Below are 19,719 nucleotides of genomic sequence, written 5' to 3' on the forward strand. Positions count from 1 at the left end.
GTGTGCAGTCAGTCATAGCTCAAGAGCAGACTGGAAGATGAGACTGCAATTAAATAAAGAGGCAGTAGGGAGGCAAATCAAAGAAGTAAGGCGTATTCTAATCTTTTAGAAGTTAATTTCTTGGAATTTATTTGTAATCACAAGATCAACTGATTGAGCAGATAATATATTTTTTACTTAGTTACCTTTTTAAATTTAAGCATAGTTGATTTACAATCTGTGCCAATTTCTGCTGTATAGCAAGAGGACTCAGTTATATGTTTAGTTTTTTTAATTTTTTTTTTTTTTTTGCTTTTTAGGGCTGCACCCACAGCATATGGAAGTTCCCAGGCTAGGGGTCAAATCACAGCTGTAGCTGCCAGCCTACACCACAGCCACAGCAACATGGGATCCAAGCCACATCTGCGACCTATACCACAGCTCATGGCAATGCCGGATCCGTAACCCACTGAGTGAGGCCAGGAATCAAACCCTCATCCTAACAAACCTAGTGGGTTTATTAACCACTGAGCTATGAAGGGAAATCCTAGGAATTATCTATTTAAACACATTCTTTGCTGCCTTTGATCAGAGGTGACACCAAGCATCTGAAAGAAAGAGAAAGAGAGAAAGAAAGAGAGAAAGAAAGAAAAAGAAAGAAAGAAAGAAAGAAAGAAAGAAAGAAAGAAAGAAAGAAAGAAAGAAAGAAAGAAAGAAAGAAAAAGGCAATTTTATGAGGAAACAAGTCTCTGTAACAAAGATAACATGAAAAGACTAAATTGAAATCCACAGACCTCACAATTCTGAGGGTTTTTTGTTTGATTTCATAATTTGCTCTATGTGCAGTAAAACATGCAACCTGGTGGTAATGACTGCAGCTGGTTCCTCCTGTTAATGTACCTGTTTCAGGCCAAGAACATGCATTCTGGTCTCAGGAGTTATTTCTTTGTCCAGAGTATCTCCAGCTGCCTGTGTCTTGAGAAAATAAAACAGAAGTTCCAGGCTAAGGTCCCAGAGTCACAGGAGCTGTTCAAGAAAAAGCAAGCTAGAAACTAAACGTGAGGTTCTGAAAAAAGGAATTGTTTAGATTTTTGTAGTCTTGTCGACTGACCAACACTTAAACCAGTGTCATTATGCCCAGAAAGATGATATTTAATCTTTCTTCCCTACCTGGAAGCATTTGCAAGAATACTGAAACCACCTAGGCAGTTTGGTGTGCAAATGAAATTTGACCCTCAGTTATTAGTGAGAAGTAATGCAGTGGCTACAAAGCTATGTCTCTGGAAATTGAATCTCTCTGCAAAAGCTCAAAAAGAGCTGTTCCTGGTCCATGCCATCTGTAGTAAAAAACAGAAATGCCCATTATGAATAATGAAAAAATGAATGATTTCTAAATTAGGTGCTAATGATTTCATGGAAATGTTTTTGAAAAAGAGTGAGCTATCCCAAGTGACCCCACTTGCAAAAAAAAAAAAATGAACTTGAAAGGGAGAACCCCTGTGATTACCTCCTCCTTAAGGAGATGGTTTATGCTAGGAGACAAAAAATAAAAGGCTTTGTTAATGAGGTCTCAACGTGTCCCCAGAAGGGTAAGAGAATTACAGTATTTCTTCTATGGATTAAAATGTCCATAACAGAAAATCCTGGGAGATGATCATGAAAAAAAGATGACCTACAGTCATAATTTGTTTCTATCACTTAAGGATTTATGGAGTAAGAAATCAGGAACTTACCTTGGCATTTTCCCAAACATGTGCCAGTTAAATCATCCTGATTACCCCACTTATAATGCTTAAATGAAGGAATAGAAAAATGCTATCATTTGGTAATTAAAGAGAATTCAGAGAAATTGCAGTAACTCAGAAAAATAATCTCATGGGCAAATCTCTTAGGTAATTGACCCACAATATCAGAGTGGCTATGGGCTGCATTTGAATTGGACAGCAAAATTCAGGAGTTATTTCACTGCTCTGTTCTCACTACAGTTAAATGCCACTTTATTTTTTTGAGTAGACAAAGTAATAATTCTATTATACTTCTCTTTTCTACTCTTAGAGCCCTTCATTTATTCTAAAGAAGAAAAAATGAATTGCTGTGTTACTGTTCTTCAAAATAGAAGAATCCTCATTTTTCCTTGACTAAGTCTGATCATGCTTACTAACAATTTCCAAATTCTACTTTTTGTTTATTAAGTCATTTTGTGCTATTCTCTGATTATCAGCAATCAATATTGTGGCTGGACCAGCCATCATGGTTCTTATTACACTTGCAAAAACACCCTTCAGCAATAACCATGAGGAAACTTTGAAAAATAAAGTTTTATTACTTGCAAGATCTGAAAATTACACAGCATACCTGGGGCCACACTGGGTTAGTGGGGAGCAGGGAGAGGAGAGAGCAATGGGCTTCGGGTTCTGCTTTTCTTGGGATCAAGAGTGGGGACCTAGTGTTTCTTGGGTTCATTCCTTGTTGGTAAATTTAAAACAGAAGAGCAGGAATTAAAAGAGCCAGAAATAGACTCACAGACATAGAGAAGAGACTTGTAGTCTACAAGGTGGAAGAGAGGGAGTAAGATGGACAGGGACTTTGGGGTTGGTAGATGCAAACTATTATATTTAGAATGGATAAGTATTGAGGTCCTACTGTATGGAACAGGAAACTACACCCAATCTCCTGGGATAAGACATGAGGGAAGATGTATGTATGCATGTATGACTGAGTCACTATGCTGTGTAAAAGAAATTGACACAACACTGTAAGTCAATCTTACTTAATAAAAATAAAATTAAAATTAAATAAAGGCCAGAGGAGAAAAGTATAGCAGCCCCAAAGGTCAGTTATTGAAATGAACCAAGATCTCTAAAATAAAAGAGATTTAGTTTGAGGGGGGGGCCTACTGATATGGTTGACAATGTGTTTGTTGGAGCTGGCCATCTTTGAAGTAGAATCCCAGTTGAAATGGATGCCTCAACCATCAAATATTAAGTCAGGCACCCACATTACAAAAAAGAAAAAAAAATGTGCTTATATTTCATAAGCTTATTTTTCTTTCCTTTAAGTTTCTCTAAATTATTAATCCCCAGATTTTATTTAAGGAAATTCTTGTGCTCTCCTCAGCATTAGGGAGAACATTTTGTTTTCAACCACATCCAACTATATTTATGTATATATTATGTAAATCTTCCAAAAATTTTAAGGAAAATGTCATATCTGTCACTTAAATTGTACCACTTAAAGACCCTTTAGCTTCTGGTGTAGGCTGCCAATCTTATTAAAACTTACCTTTGTGTTCCCACAGAGAGGCATTTGTCTTACCACAGAAGGAATTCAGGTAAAAACAGAAACTGAAAAAGTAAAGTGAGAATTTATTTAAGTGAGAAATATATATCTTAAAGAGATGTTGGCAGAGAGCAAGGAACTGCCCTGTGTTTCTTTGCCTCGCCTGTTTATGAGGGACATATAAAAGAATGGGCAAAATATTCATAGGGAAGAAGGGGCTGTAGGGTCTTACTCCCTGATTTTCATTCCAGCTCCCATTCCCTAAGGGAGGATGGATTTTTGTCCTTATTTAGCTTTGATAAGAAGTGTCATAGCATCTGCATGACGTGTTCTTCTTATCTCCAAGCCTAGTTTTTTTGTAATGAGTGCATAGTGAGCATCAGGTTACATTTGGATGCTAGAAATTTGTGCCTTTTTCTACATTTCTTTGTCTGTCTCCAGGGTACTTATCACCCCTAAGTATGTGGTTTCCTTTCACTCTGGAGGGTCCTGCTTCCCTTTGTCTACCCATGGACCCTGCTGTTTACATGATGAGTGGTTTTCTGCCATCTGCCCCCCCCTTTCTTTGTTCATACATAGCTATCTGCCTGCTGTAAAACATGGATTCTTTCTTTTTTTATACACATATTAACACGTTTTTAATTTAGTAAATAACAATATAAATTCTTTCCTCATTCATCAAGGTGAGGTGCTACTATCTATTTAATGTTGCTTTGCAACCATATTTATTTAATATCAAAAGTCCAAATAAAACAAAGTCATATCAATTAATATTATCACTTCATTGAGATAGATTGATTTTACAATCATTTTGCTGAAAGTGAGTTTTTTCTCCCCCTAATATCAATTTCTATTGTTTGACAAAAGATACCATCACATGATGAAAATCTATCAGTTGACTGAGTTGGACCATCAGCCTGAACACTCCATAAAATGTGAGGGCTCTTTTGTTCACATCAGTGTTTTCTGTGCCTCAATAAATGTTAATAAACAAATGTGTTTCATAAAGGAGATAAGACAAACATAAGTTTCATGATGCATTAAAAATTGCATGTACCTAGTAATATAGGAAGGGAAAGAGATGATTAATTCATTAAATAAATATTTTCTGTCTAGTAAGGAGGCCATCTTAGAAGTACATAGGTGGTAGAAAATTAAAATGGAAAGAAGTTGATAGAAAAAAGAGATAATTAAAAGGTGAAATCCACAGGATTATTTCCAGGTTACATACTGTAGGTTAAATAGCATACATGAGTTGGGATGGTGTATGTTTCATTTTCTGATATGAGAAAGAGAAGGAAAAAAACAGGGAGCCTTTGATTTATTTCTGATATGCTAATTTTGAGGGTTTTTTTAAAGTGTAGTTGATTTGCAGTGGAAGTTGTTTTAATACACTCAGATGGAGAAGTGAAACACATAGTTGAACACTAGTATATAGGTAGAAAGCATCTGTGTTGAAACACAAATCTGGGAGTCACTTTATGCACAGATTTTACTGTCATGAAGTTATAACATAGTTGCCAATATCAGAAACCCACTGAGGAGAGAAATACAAAAAAAATCAGAAATATGTCAAACAGGAGGGAAAGTACACCAATAAAGATAAACTCTCTGTATAATGGGATTCACACAGGGGGTTCCTGAGGGCTTCAGGATCCATAGTGAGTTGAAAGAACAATGCCATGGGAGTTTAGGATTTGCTCTTTCTATTATGAGTGGTCAAAATATCTCAATCTTTGCAAAAGAAAAATTATAATAATAGCCATATGGTATATGGTTATGGTTATCAAATAAAAAATTTTTTTTGAATAAACCTTGTAAACAATAACATACCTAGAATAATATAACTTTAATTTTGGTTACTCTATATTATTCATACCAGTTTATAGCTGATGCACAGGTTATACAAATTGTTCAGGTCACTCAGCTGTTATGTGGTAAAACAGGCGTTCAAACTCAGCTGTATCCAATTTGAAAATCCAAGGTCTATTTAATTTTTTTCTACTGAAATTCACTTAGAGGATTATGAACCTAACCAAATTATTTGTTGAGCTGAGCCCTCATTCATTAAATTATTGTCTTAATAATTCTCTTCTAAATGTCTTTTGACAGTCATGTCTCACTAAATCAGAAAGATTTCCTCAGAATTTTTTTCAGTGCTGTTTTCACTTCCTTATTTCTCAGGGTGTAGATAAGGGGGTTAAGCATGGGGGTCACAACAGTGTAGAAGAGGGACACAAACTTTCCCTGGTCCTTGGATCTACTCTTGGCTGGCTGGAGATACATGAAGATGATGGTTCCATAGAAGATGATGACAACCATCAGGTGGGAGGAGCATGTCCCAAATGCTTTACGTCGTCCAATGGCTGACTTTATCTTTAGAACTGCTTGGGCAATGTGCCCATAAGAAATCAGGATGAGTGACAAAGGTACCAGCAGGAATAAGACACTAGCCACAAAGAGCCCTGCCTGGTTGAAAGTAGTGTCCACACAAGCCAACTTGATGAGCACAGGAACCTCACAGAATAGATGATCCACCTGGTGATGGCCACAGAAGGGCAGCTGCAGGGTGAGAGTGGACTGTATCAGGGTGGTGGCCACACCACTGAGCCATGCCATAAATGCCAGTATGTGACATAGCTGAGGGTGCATAACAAAGGCATAGTGTAGAGGACGGCAGACTGCAACATAGCGATCGTAGGACATCACAGCCAGAAGGACACATTCTGTGGAACCCAGGGCAAGGGAGACATAAAGCTGAATGACACAGCCTCCATATGTGATGGACTTATCTGAACTCCCCAGGTTGACTAGAAGCTGAGGAATAATACTGCTGGTGAAGCAGAGATCCAGGAAGGAGAGATGGGAGAGAAAAAAGTACATGGGATTATGGAGTTTAGAGTCCAAGAGGGATACTAAGATGATGGTAGCATTGCCGAGGAGTGTCATGAGGTAAAGGAACAGGATTACCACAAAAAGAACCAGCTCTAACTGAGGTTGGTCAGAAAAACCTAAAAGAATGAACCCAGGAAATGTGCTGTCATTGGTCCACTCCATTACTCTTGCTTTGATTATTCACTTCAGAGTGATGAAGTCACCTTAAACAGAAATTACGGGGATTTTATGTCAATTCCCTGGCAATTTTTTGAGATGTTGAGAAATAAGATGTTGAGGAGAGCAATCTAAGACCAAAATAATCTCTTTATGGTAAGAAATGACTATAGAAATGGAGAGTGCATTATAGGATGTTATAGAAAAAAAGGAACCAAATTTGAAGCATGTGTTGATTATTGACTATGCCACATAACAGAATATGATACAAGGTAAATCTGAATCACTTTTTCAAGGACTACAAACATCATTATACATTATGTGCTAAGCCTTGTGGGAGGGCTTTGGTTTGATTCATTTTTTTCCTTTTCAAAGTAAATATGCCTTCACAGTATAGAATAATTTTAAACAGAAGACAGTCTAGTCCAGAAACTATGAAAGCAGCTAAAGCAACAGTCGACAATCACAATTAGAGTGAAAGTACTATCAATAAAATGCGAGAAATTCTGCAGAATATTAAGTGAAAATCAGTAAGATTTAACTATCAATGGGATAATGAGCTAATGACTAGAAAGAAGTTAAAATTGTTAAGTTTTACATATGATGAAATAAGAATATTGAGTACTTAAGAAAGTGTGCATCAATTCAATCCCAAGTCGTTTGATGCCTGGAAGAATCAGACTATCATTTTTACAGAGGCCAAGAACAAAATGAAGAACCATTGTTTTGATCATCTTTTTTGTCGTAAAGACTTTGACCCAAAGTTCCACCCAACCTGTGACACATGAATACTAAATACTCATTTGAAACTATCCATAATTAAGATCCTATATAAACATATAAATCATGTGTATAACACATATTACTATGGCAATTACATATTAACATGATTAGGGAAGTTAAATGAATATAAGAATTATCCCCAGCCAAGTGTCAAAACCCTGGATGTTTGAAGAAGATATGGCAAGTTAATCATTACCATTCCCCAGTCTCTTTTAAGAAGAAAATGTATCTGAAAGGGGTAACACTTTAAGAACTTAAGTATTTTTTATCCCAATGTTTTTAATCAAAAACAATCTTTTTGCGTTTTCTAACTTTTGTTTAACTAAGCCTCTTTCATCACCAAATTTGTTGTCTTTGCACAAGTTTTCAAAATATCTCTTTTATGTCATTAAAATGAACTTAGGACTAGTATCTTGCCACCAAGATACCAGTGAAGCCATATTTGCTGTGCTTATACACATGTGCAATCATTTCCACTCCTTGTGTTAATGGAAGTCTATAGAGTATGATAAAAAGCTGAGGACTTTGGTGACAGAAAAAGCTTAGGCTTAAGTCCTGGTCGTTCACATTTTACTTGTGTACCTTGGATAAATCACTAGATACTACTGGGCTTTTGTTTGTTTGTCTGTAACATGGAGATGATGAATAGATCTCATTTTACAGGGATAATATCAGCTACTATGTGATGAGATAGTGGATCTAGAATACTAGTGCTGTATCTGGGGATGAAAGTGTGTGAATAAACATTGTATTTGGGAATGTTAAAGGTAAGGTCAAAAGACCTTTGTGCAGTTTATAAGCTCATCAATAATCATGTCTAGAAAAAAAAATTGTATTGGGAAAATAACAGTAAAACTTAAAAAAATTTTTAAAAAATCATGCCTAAGCCAAGCTTTCCAGCTTTTTTTAAATTACAATTGATTTACAATGTTGTGCCAATTTCTGTACAACAAAATGACCCAGTCATACATATATATATTACACATTCCCTTTCTTATGTTATCTTCTATCATGGTCTATCCAAGAGACTGGATATAGTTCCCTGTGATGATAGAGTAGGATTCATTCCTTATCCATTCTAAATGTAATACTTTGCATCTACTAACCCCAACTCCCAGTCCATCCCACTCCCTCCCTAAACTTGCCAGTTTTTGACACCTCCTTCTAAGCCTCAGAAGGAACCACTTTCAGTTCTCCAAATTTAGAATATGGTTTTCTAAGTTTCATCACATACTGTAACTTTCGTAGTATTCACTCACAGTGCATCTGCCTAAACATTTTTACACATTCTTTAAGATTCAATTCAAATAACATTTTATGGGAATCTTTACCTAAAAGTCACGTTTTCCAATTCATTTCTACAACACTCTGTATTTCTATATTTAAACGCTGTTAGTATTAAAGAATATTGAATGCAATGTCTCATTTATCTTGATATGCTTAATACGTAGCTTTGTCTCCAAAAAAAAGATATTAAATCAATGTGCACACAGAAGTATATTAAATAAAAATTAAAATGAAGAACTTTTTATCTATTTCATTACATATTTATATTTTATCCATTACAATTTGATGTATGTACCAATGTATATATTTATATATTATTTTTATCTTTATCATTCATTTCATATAATATGTATTATATATCTCACTATATATAATGAAATAAAAGATTAAAGGTCTATAATATATATTTATACATTATATTACATTATAGTGCATTTATATTTATAATATAATTAATGATAAAGATACATTATATAAAATGTCCTAAATGTTGAGAAATAAGACTCTGTAAACAGTTGAAGAGAAAGGGCCAATGTAGAGAATACCAGTATATGATATTAATTATCCCATGATAACCAATCTGTTGATCAGAGATTTTCCAACTACCTTGATATCCAAACAAGTTAGAATGAATCAATGCTGAGGTTTTCATCATTTTTCATCAATATCAAATTTATATATATTTCCTTTTTACACAAGGCTCCATTCCATCATAAACACACTGAGGACATGTTTTTCATCATTTTAGCAGCATGTATTCAGGAATTTTTATGCATGTTAGGTAAATAACTACAACTTAACTATTTCTTATTGGACATTGTATCAGGAAATGAATCCGTCAGTATTTATTGTACATATACTATGTTCCAGGGCTATGCTAGATATAAGGGGAATATAAAATTTTAAGAAGCTTGAATTTTTGCTATCAAGAACTTTGCTAACTAGTAAATGCACAAGCAAGTTCAAAGAGTAAGTGCGATAAGAATTTTTAGGTGCAACTACATAGCAAATTTTTTTACATTCTACAACAACTAATAGAGGGGAGAAAAGAGGAGATGAAATAAAAATTTAAGAAAGCATATTTGAGTTGAGTTTTTAAGATTATAAAGCACTCTCAAGTTGAACATGTTTATTTCACAAAGAGGAAGTCTGATAATTAAAAAAAGTTTTAAAAAAAAGACTTGAAATAACCTGGCATCATCAGTAACTGCTGAAAGTTGTTGTCTGGAGCTTAAACTGCAAGAGTTGGAAAGAAAATAGGGATATAGATGCTGCAGCCTCTTTATTGACTGATTGATCTTAGGCCATATTATTTAGGTGCTGGTAAAACCGTACAGCACTTTTACAAACTATGACAACCATGTGGACAATTTTATGAAAATGAATGTCAAAGAAATTATTTTGAAGACTTCAATAGTGGCTAGGTAAGAAGAACAGGATCTGAAACAGCAAGAATGAAAGGATAAAAGTGTCCACTGACCTCTAATTTACCTTCCACCATCTCTGATCCAATTTATATCTTTAAACATAAAAATAAATTCATCTTATTGGTACTCTTGAACAGGCCACTCTGATAAGAGAATTCCAAATATATTTTCCATTTATCTACAATTGTCTATTAAATATTATACAGAGAACTAGAATTTCATCTTTCCCACCCACACTTATATAAAATATTAACACAGGATTTCTAGTAGAAGTGTCAATGGATGTGAAACAACCTCAGGTCATTTGTTTGAACTCTCTTCACAGTAGCCATGCAAAGGTATGTAAAGATGTATGCAGAAAGGAGAAGTAGAGTAAAAAGTGACAGATGCAAGGCAAGCTATAAAAATGTAACAAAGATTTAATAAATACCAATTGATAGAAGTTTGAGTAAGGGAGCACATGATGCATTTGAGAGAGATATAAGGCATAAACTTCATGCCTGTTAAAAAAAGTCCTTAATTTCAGAGAAATGGTTTTTAAAATCCTTTAGGAGTTTATGTAAATAAAGCCAATATTGTCAGTTGCAACAACTGTATAGATATCTCTGTGCCCCTTAACTCAAATACCCTGGTATGTTTTCCTGCTTGCTTTAAGCTTGAGAAAGTTCTTCCAGGGGAATGCTACCAATTGAGTATCATGAACATCCACTTAGAAAGTGACTTCGAAGTGAAGGGACTGCCTGGTCTATATCTGTAGGGAAGTGAACATCACAAAGTTCCTCTGAAGACTGACGTGCTGAGACCCTCCAAGACACTTAGAAAATAAACTCAAGGTACATTTCTCACAGTTGAGTTCAGTAACTCCTCTCTCTCTCTTACACAACAAAATGTATGACCTAGTCTCAATATTTCACTCCTGCCTGCTTTTACCTTTTTTGGAACAGAGAAAGGTGTCTTGCCTTGTTTACACTGCAATTATCCTGAGAGAGTTTTAGGACTGCAATCTGTTTCTTTGCACAGTGATTCACTAGGTAAAAGATGAGATTTGGAATTCATTCTCAGGGTGATCACTGACTCCCTGACTAACTTTGGGAAATGATTTTATGATCCTAGAACTAAGTATCTCCATATGTAAATTGAGGATATTAACATCAGGTTTTTCCATGCATCTAAGACATGTTTCTATGAGGAATTAAATAATTTGTAAATATCACTTAGAGTCAATAATCCAGCCATGAGTACATGATGATCACTATGTAATAATAATCACAGGCTACTCATCATATACCAAACTCTGTTCTGAGTATGGGCATTCTGTGAATCTGTTTAATTTTCTCCAAGAGACTGGTGGTTTTACTATGCTTATTGACAAATATGAGGAAACCGAGGCTGGGGGTGAGAAGTAACATACTCAAAGTGACTTTAGCAGCAAAGCCAGAATCTGAGCCCAGGTTTTTGCATTCTCAAGCTCCTCACACTATGCTGGCCTCCCAAGTTCTTGCTAAGATGGAAGAAATGGACACACATGTAACTGCTATGCACTCGTCACTACTTTCTCTCTAGTGTGTCATTCATATTACCTTGCTTTCCCCTAAGCTATTTGTTTTGGTAGCAATTGCTCTGATTTGAGTTAGAGCTTTGACCCTTCCAGGTTGTGCTAGTCCCCTGGAGAGTTCTCAGATGTTTATAATTCATACACTTGATGTTCATACTACCAAGACCACAGATAGTAAACAGATCTCCTTGATGCTTAATCATTTCCAATTTCATATATACACATCTAAATGCTCTGCTTTGAGGTAAAGAGAGGAGGGAAAATTGAATAAGAATATATAGACAAAGCTAGTGACAGGTAGGGTCCTGACAAATATTACAGACTGAGAGTAAGACTGGGAAAGAGGATGAGGGGTAAAAAAAATACAGTTGTGAGGCAACTGGCAGGTATGATACATCTTGGCAGCTTCTGTAGCTAGAGACATTCACTTAGTTGGGTAAAACCTGGCATGGATGAGGCCAATGTTTACAGTTTAATCTTAGGGGGATAACTTCTAGTTCAGATGTACATACAACATGTGTGGAGTGATTAGCCAATGTGGACCTACTGTATAGCACAGGGAACTCTACCTAGTATTCTGTGATAATCTATATGGGGAAAGAATCTGAAAAAGAATGGGTGGTAACTGAATCACTTTGTTGTGGAGCAGAAATTATCACAGTGTTGTAAATCAACTGTACTTCAATAAAACTTTAAGAAATGAAAAAAAAGGGGGGGGGAGAACAGAACAGAAGTACACATAGAACAATATGGGGAAAGTGGTGGCAGTTCAGAAAAATGTTTCTGTTTCTCAGAAGGATAAACCCTAAGCCACCAGATCTAAGCACAATTTATTCCAATCAATGTATAATGGGATTGTCTGGTTAGACATTGTGAAACATCTAATGTTACTTATGCGAGAAAAGGATATTGTAAAAATCTTATGTACACTTAAAATCTGTTGATATAAGTTTTTTTGTATAATTTTCTTCTAATCTGCCTAGTGTGAAGCCCATAGCTAACCTTTCTATGATAGAAGATTCGCATCATTCCTGCCTTAAACATTAAATTTGATCTCTGTAAATTTTTTTTTCCCTTTTTTTCCTGAGGCGAGATAAAAGAATGGAGAAAAATAAACTGTGAAAGAGCAGGGTCACAAAAGTTTAAATCTTATTATAACCCAAATTTAAGTACGGTGCAAGAGAGGGAAGTGTCTTGCTATTATCTAATCCGAATGCTGTGTATCAAATATTAAGGAAATACCTGAAACTAACACAACATTGTAAATCAATTATACTTCAGCAATTTTTAAAAGGAAGTTCAATTTTAAATAAAATGTTTGAGCCCCCCAAATAAGGAGAGAACCCTGTATTTCATAAATTCACCAAGGCAGTGAAATTTTTGAAGCCATTCAATAGCCTATCTCTCACAAATCCACTGGCATTTATTCTTGAGAAATCCATTACCCAGTTACCTTCTCTCATTTCAGTGGTGACATTAGCCCAAAAAGAGCTGCTGCAAATTCATTAAAGATCCTTAAACTTATTGCTTCATCTCTATGTATTTCTGTTTGCACCCCTGGAAAAGGAAATAAAATTAAAATACCTCTGAATACACTCTAAAGAAAAACTAAAACCATTTTTAAGTTTAATAAAGTGATTTTTAAATCAACAAACTATACATTATAATCAAATTTATGGTTCATAAAAAAAGCTACTACAAATGTTTTAGAAAGCTCTCTTTGAAGTCATAAAATTATGATTATAATTTGGTAGCAATTAAATGAACTCCCTCACTTTATCCAAGTCTTATAACATGAACATTTTTCTTTGGCCAGCATGATAGTTCAACCAGAAGAATTCTAAGAAACATTGGGTGCTATCCTTTCAGATGATGTAACACTAAATTTTGAGGCAGTATTAGCAGTTTATAAAGCATGCTATCCTAAGAACAATGAATATTTGGAGTAGCACAATCTTTTAAAGTGTAAAAGTGTTCTATATCCCTTGATGTTCAAAAAATAGACACAATTTATTATAAAGCTGTCAATTTTCCTGAAGTGTGGATTCTTGCATACTCCAGAGAGAGGTCATGGGTTGGTCCTCTGGGATATGATACCCCACCAGGAAATACTTGTTAAATACAAGATGGCCAGGGAGAGCAATGTATTGCAATCCTTAAAGTCACAGTTTTTTATTATCTGAAGCATTTTTTAATAGACTAGGAAATTAAGTAATATTTCTAGAAGCTCTCAAGATTTTTTTAAATACATGTGAACAATCTTCCATGTACACAGCCAGCCAGTCATCTAGTTATCCTTCCTTTTAAATTCAGCCCTTCTTTTAAATTCTCTTAATAGTTTCTCATTCAATTCTAACTAATCTCAAAATTCTTAACACTAATTACAGGGGCCAGCATGATTTGTCCCAGGTTTCTCTCTCAGCTCTATTTATTTACTTATTTATTTATTTACTTATTTATTATTTATCACTTATTTATTTATCATTTATTATTTATTATTTGCTATTTATTATTTATTTTATTATTTTATTTTATTTTACTATTATTTACTATTTATTATTTATATTTACTATTTCATGTTATTTTAATATTATTTACTATTTATTATTTTTCACTATTTATTATTTATTATTATTTATTATTTATTTCATTATTTTATTTTACTATCATTTACTATTTATTATTTATTATTATTTACTATTTATTATTTATTTATTTATTATTTATTTATTACTTATTTATTATTTATTTATTACTTATTTATTATTTATTTATTACTTATTTACTTTATTTATTTATTATTATTTATTTATTTACTTTAGTCTTACTATTAATTTGTTATTTATTTACTTTAGTCTTACTATTAATTTGTTCTGTTCTATCATATGTTCCTCACATTTCACTTTATTCCCTGTATTGAGGCATTTTAAACAGTTCTTCCCTAATAAAGCTATGTTATTATCATGATTAACCTATTCTTTATACTTAATTAATTAGACACCCTTTCTTTTTTTAGGAGTATTATTTTTAAGAGCTGAAAACTGAAAACAATACAAATGTTTATCTTGAGGATAATGGTTAGGTAGTTTTGGAATATTCTATAATAGAATTCTGTGCGGCAGTAATAGGTTAAAAAAAATACCGCTACACACCACAACATGTGTGAATCCCACATAGTGGCATAGCAAAACAGGTAATATTAAAATATGCTGAGAAATTAAGGTAATGGTTTTTATCGATGAGCAAGCTTATGACTGGGAAGAGGCACGAGAGAGCTTATGCGGATGATGTAACTCATATTTCTTAGTCTGAGTGATCTTTATATGGGTGTGTTTAATTAGCATAACTCCGTCAGACCATGCATTTGTGATATGTGCATTTTTGACTATATTATATTTCAATTAAAATATTTATTTTTTAAATTGTTCTCATTAACTGCTATATCAGCTTGGCATTCAAACCTTTCCTATTTTGATTCTAACCTACTTTCCCAGGCCATTCCTCTTACATCTTTGTAGATGTCTCATGTTTCCATCAGATTTTTAAAATTTTATTGGAATAAAGTTGACTTACAATGTTATTTTCAGGTGTATAGCAAAGTATATCAGTTATATGTATACATATACCCATTCTTTTTCAGATTCTTTACAATATAGGTTATTAAATATTGAGTAGATTTCTCTGTGCTAGCCATATGTCCTTGTTACTTATTTATATTATATATAATTATATACATTAATCTTAATCTCCTAATTCATCACTCTCTTCCACATTTCCCTTTTTGTAGTCATTACTTTGGTTTCTAAATCTTTTGAATCTGCTTCTGTTTTGTAGGTTTGTTTGTATCATTTCTATTAGATTCCACATATTGATGATCTTATATATTTGTCTTTGACTTCTTTCACTTCGTATGATAATTTCTAGGTCCATTCATGTTGCTAGAAAAGGCATTATTTCACTCTTTTTATGGTTGAGTAATATTCCATTGTATATATGCACTTTGTCTTCATAATCCAATCCTCTGTTGATGGACATTTAGGTAGCTTCCAAATCTTGACTATTGTAAATAGTGCTGCAATGACCACTGAGGTATGTATATCTTTTTGAATTACATTTTTTTCTGGATAGATGTCCAGGAGTGGGATTGTGGATGATATAGTAGTTCTATATTTAGTTTTTGAAGGAAAGTTCATACTATTCTCCATAGTCATTGTGCCAATTTATATTCCCACCAACAATGTAACAGAGCTTCTTTTTCCCAGCATTCTCTCCAGTACTTATTGTTTTTAGACTTTTTGATGATGCCCATTTTGATTGATGTGAGGTGACACCTCATTGTAGTTTTGATTTGCATTTCTCTAATAATCAGTGCGTTTGAGCATCTTTTCATGTGCTTTTTGGCCATCTGTTTGTCTTCTTTGGAGAAATGTCTTTTCAGAACTTCTGACAATTTTTCAATTGAGGTTTTTACTTTTTTTAAATAAAGCCAAATGAGATGTTTGTATACTTAGAAGATTAATAGCTTGTGGATTGCTTTGCTTGCAAAGATTTTCTCCCATTCCGTGGATTGTCTTTTTGGGTTTTTTTTGTTTTGTTTTTCTTATGGTTTACTTTGATATGTAAAAGTTTTAAGTTTAATTAGGTCCCATTGGTTTATTTCTGTTTTTATTTCATTACTCTAGAAAGTGGATCAAAAAAGATATTACTGTGATTTGTGTCAAAAGTTTGGGGCCTATATTTTCCTCTATAGTATATAGTATACTATATATACTATAGAGTTATATATATATATGTATGTATACACACATGCACACACATATATACTATATACTGAATATACTCTACACAGTTTTGTACTCTTACATATAGGTCATTAATCCATGTTGAGTTTATTTTTGTGTATGGTGTTGGAGATTTTTCTAATTTCATTATTTTATGCATAGCTGTCCAGGTTTCCCAGAGCTACTTATTGAGGAGACTGTCTTTTCTTCATTGTATATTCTTGCCCCCTTTGTCATGGATGAATTCCCCATAGGTGTGAGGATTTATTTCTGGAATTTCTATCCTGTTCCACTGGTCTGTATTTCTGTTTGGTGTCAGTGCCATAATGTTTTGATAACTGTATCTTGGTAATATAACCTTAAGTCATGGAGCCTGATTCCTCCAGCTCTGGTTGTCTTTTTCAAGATTTTTGGCTATTTGGGATCTTTTGTGTTACCATACAAATTTTAAATTTTTGTTCTAGTTTTGTGAAAAATGCCATGGGTAATTTAATAAGCATTGCACTAATGTGTATGTTGCCTGGTTTGTATGGTCATTTTGAAAATATTTTTTTCGTCTTTTTGTCCTTTTAGGGCCACACCTGCAGCATATGGAGGTTCCCAGGCTAGGGATCTAATTGAAGCTGTAGCCACCAGCCTAAGCCTCAGCCACAGCAATGCCAGATCCAAGCCACATTTGCAATCTATACCACAGCTCACGGCAATGCCAGATCCTGAATCCACTGAGTGAGGCCAGGGATCGAACCCATAACCTCATGGTTCCTAGTCTGACTCATTTCCACTCTGCCATGATGGTAACTCCTAAAAATACTGATTTTTCCAATCCAAGAGCATGGTGTTTATCTCTATCTGTTTGCGTCATCTTTGATTTCTTTCAACAGCGTCTGATACTTTTCAGAGAACTTGTCTTTTGTCGCTTTAGGTAGATTTATTTCTAGGTATTTTGTTCTTTTTATGTGGTGGTAAATGGGATTTTTCCCCTGATTTCTCTTTTTGATCTTTCATTGTTAGCATGTAGAAATTCATTTGACTTCTGTGTATTAATTGTGATTACTGCAACTTTAGTAAATTTATTGATGAGTTTTAACTGTTTTATGGTAGCTTCAGAATTTTATAGATACAGCATCATGTTATCTGAAAATAGTAATAGTTTTATTTCTTCCTTTACAATTTGGATTCCTTTTATTTCTTTTTTCTTTTCCTTTTTTTGGCTAAGACTTACAAAACTATGTTTAATAAAAGAGGTGAGAATAGACTTTCTTGCTTTGTTCATGATCTCAGGTGGGATGATTTCATCTTTCGCCATTGAGAATGATGTTAGCCATAGTTTTGTCATATATGGCCTTTATTAAGTTGAGGTAGGTTTCCTATGTGCCCACTTTCTGGAGGGATTTTATCAGAAATCTGTGTTGTATTTTGTCAAAAGCTTCTTCTGCATCTATTGAGAGGACCATAAGGTTTTTATTCTTTAGTCTGCTGATGGAGTGTATCACACTGAATTGTAGATATTGGAAAATCCTCGAATCCTTGTGATAACTCTCACTTTATCATGGTGTATGATTTTTTAATGTATGATGGGAATAAATTTGCTAGTATTTCATCAAAAGCTTTTTCTGCATCTATTGAGATGACCATATTTTTTTATTCTTAAGTTTTCTGGTGTGATGAAAAACATCAATTTGCAGATATTGAAAAACCCTGCTTCCCTAGGATAATTCCTACTTGATGATGATATACAATCCTTTTACTTATCCTTGTACTTGTCCTGATAATATTTTTGAGGAGTTTTTACATCAATATTCATCAATGACATTGCCCTGTAATTTTCTCTTTTTGTGGTATCTTTGTCTGGTTTTGGTATCAGGGTGGTGGTGGCTTCATAAAATGAGTTTGGGAGTGTTCTTTCCTCTGCAATTTTTTGAAAGATTTTCAGAAAGGTAAGTGTTAACTCTTCTCTAAAAGTTTAATAGAATTTGCCTGTGAAGCTGTCAACTCCTGGACTTTTGTTTGTTGGAAGTATCTTAGTCACAGTTTCAATTTCCGTACTTATGAGCGATCCATTCATCTTTTCTATTTCTTCCTGGTTTAGTCTTGGAAAATTGTAACTTTGTAAGAATTTGTCCATTTCTTCTAGGCTTTCCATTGTATTGGCATATAGTTTCTTATAGTAGTGGCTTGGATCCTTTGTATTTCTTTGTGTCCATTGTCATTTCTTTTTCATTTCTAATTATATCAATTTCAGTCCTCTCTCTTTTTTTCCGGATGAGTCTGAGTAAAGGTGTATCAATTTTGTTGATCTTTTCAAAGAACAGACATTTAGTTGATTGATCTTTTCTATTGTTTTCTTCATCTTCGTTTCATTTATTTCTTTTTGGATCTTCTTGATTTCTTCCCTTCCACTAACTTGGGTTATGTTTGTTTTTACTTTAGTTGTTTTAAGTGTAAGTTTAGGTTGTTTATTTGAGATTTTTCGTGTTTCCTGAGGTAGGTTTTTATTGATATAAACTTCCCTCTTAGCACTGCTCTTGCTGCATCCCATAGATTTTGGATCATTGTGTCTTCATTTTTATTTGCCATTAGTTATTTTTTTTATTTCCTCTTTGATTTCTTCAGTGATCCATTGGTTGTTTACCATCCTATGGTTCAGTCTCAACATGTTTGTGTTTTTTGCAGATTTTTTTGTTATCATTGATTTCTAGTCTTATAGTGTAGTGGTCAGAAAAGATGCTTGATATGATTCCAATTTTCTTAAATTTACTGCGATTTGACTTCTGGACCAGATCGTGATCTATCCTAGAGAATGTTCTGAGTGTACTTGAGAAGAATATGTATTCTGCTGCTCTTGGATTGAATAGTCTATAAATATTTATTAAGTCCATCTGATCTAATGCATCCTTTAAGACCTGTTTTTCCTTGCTGATTTTCTGTCTGGATTATCCATCCTTGTTAGTGTAAGTAGAGTGTTAAAGTCCCCCATTATTATTGTATTATTGTTGATGTCTCTTCTTATGACTGTTAGCAATTACCTTATATATTGAAGTGCCCCTAAGCTGGGTGCATATATATTAACAAATATTATATCTTCTTCTTGTATTTATCCTTGGATCAGTATGTAATGTCCTTTGTCTCTTGTAACTATATTCATTTTAAAGTCTATTTTTTCCTGATGTGATTGTTGATACTCAAGTTTTCTTTTGATTTCCATTTTCATGGAATATCTTCTTCCACCCTCCCATTTCAGTTTGTATGTGTCCCTAAAACTGAAGTGGGCCTTTTGTAGACAAAATATGTATGGGTTTTGATTTTGTTTATCCTTTCAACCATCTATGTCTTTTTGTTGGAGCATTTAGTCCATTTACATTTAAGGTAATTGTTGATACGTATGTTCTTACTGCTGTTTTGTATTTATTTTTGATGGTCTTTTTTCTTCTCTTTTTCTCTTGTTCCCTTCTCTTGTGGTTTGATGACTATGTTTAGTGTTGTGTTTGGATTTCTTTTTCTTATTTGCATGTGTATGTACTGTAGATTTTTGTCGTGTGATTACCATAAGGCTTTTATATAGCAGTCAATATACACA

At 33.8% G+C, this 19,719-nt stretch overlaps 1 protein-coding gene across 1 annotated transcript; it reads right to left on the reverse strand.

Annotated features, from left to right (window-relative positions):
• Positions 1-5,385: 5,385 nt before the first annotated feature.
• On the reverse strand, positions 5,386-6,315 carry LOC125124216 (olfactory receptor 2G2-like). Its single transcript, XM_047774363.1, has one exon. It carries the CDS (start codon positions 6,313-6,315, stop codon positions 5,386-5,388), a length of 930 nt encoding a protein of 309 aa, XP_047630319.1.
• Between the last annotated feature and the right edge of the window lie 13,404 nt (positions 6,316-19,719).

The sequence above is a fragment of the Phacochoerus africanus genome, chromosome 4 (assembly GCF_016906955.1).
Source record: "Phacochoerus africanus isolate WHEZ1 chromosome 4, ROS_Pafr_v1, whole genome shotgun sequence".
In the NCBI taxonomy this organism is placed as follows: Eukaryota; Metazoa; Chordata; class Mammalia; order Artiodactyla; family Suidae; genus Phacochoerus; species Phacochoerus africanus.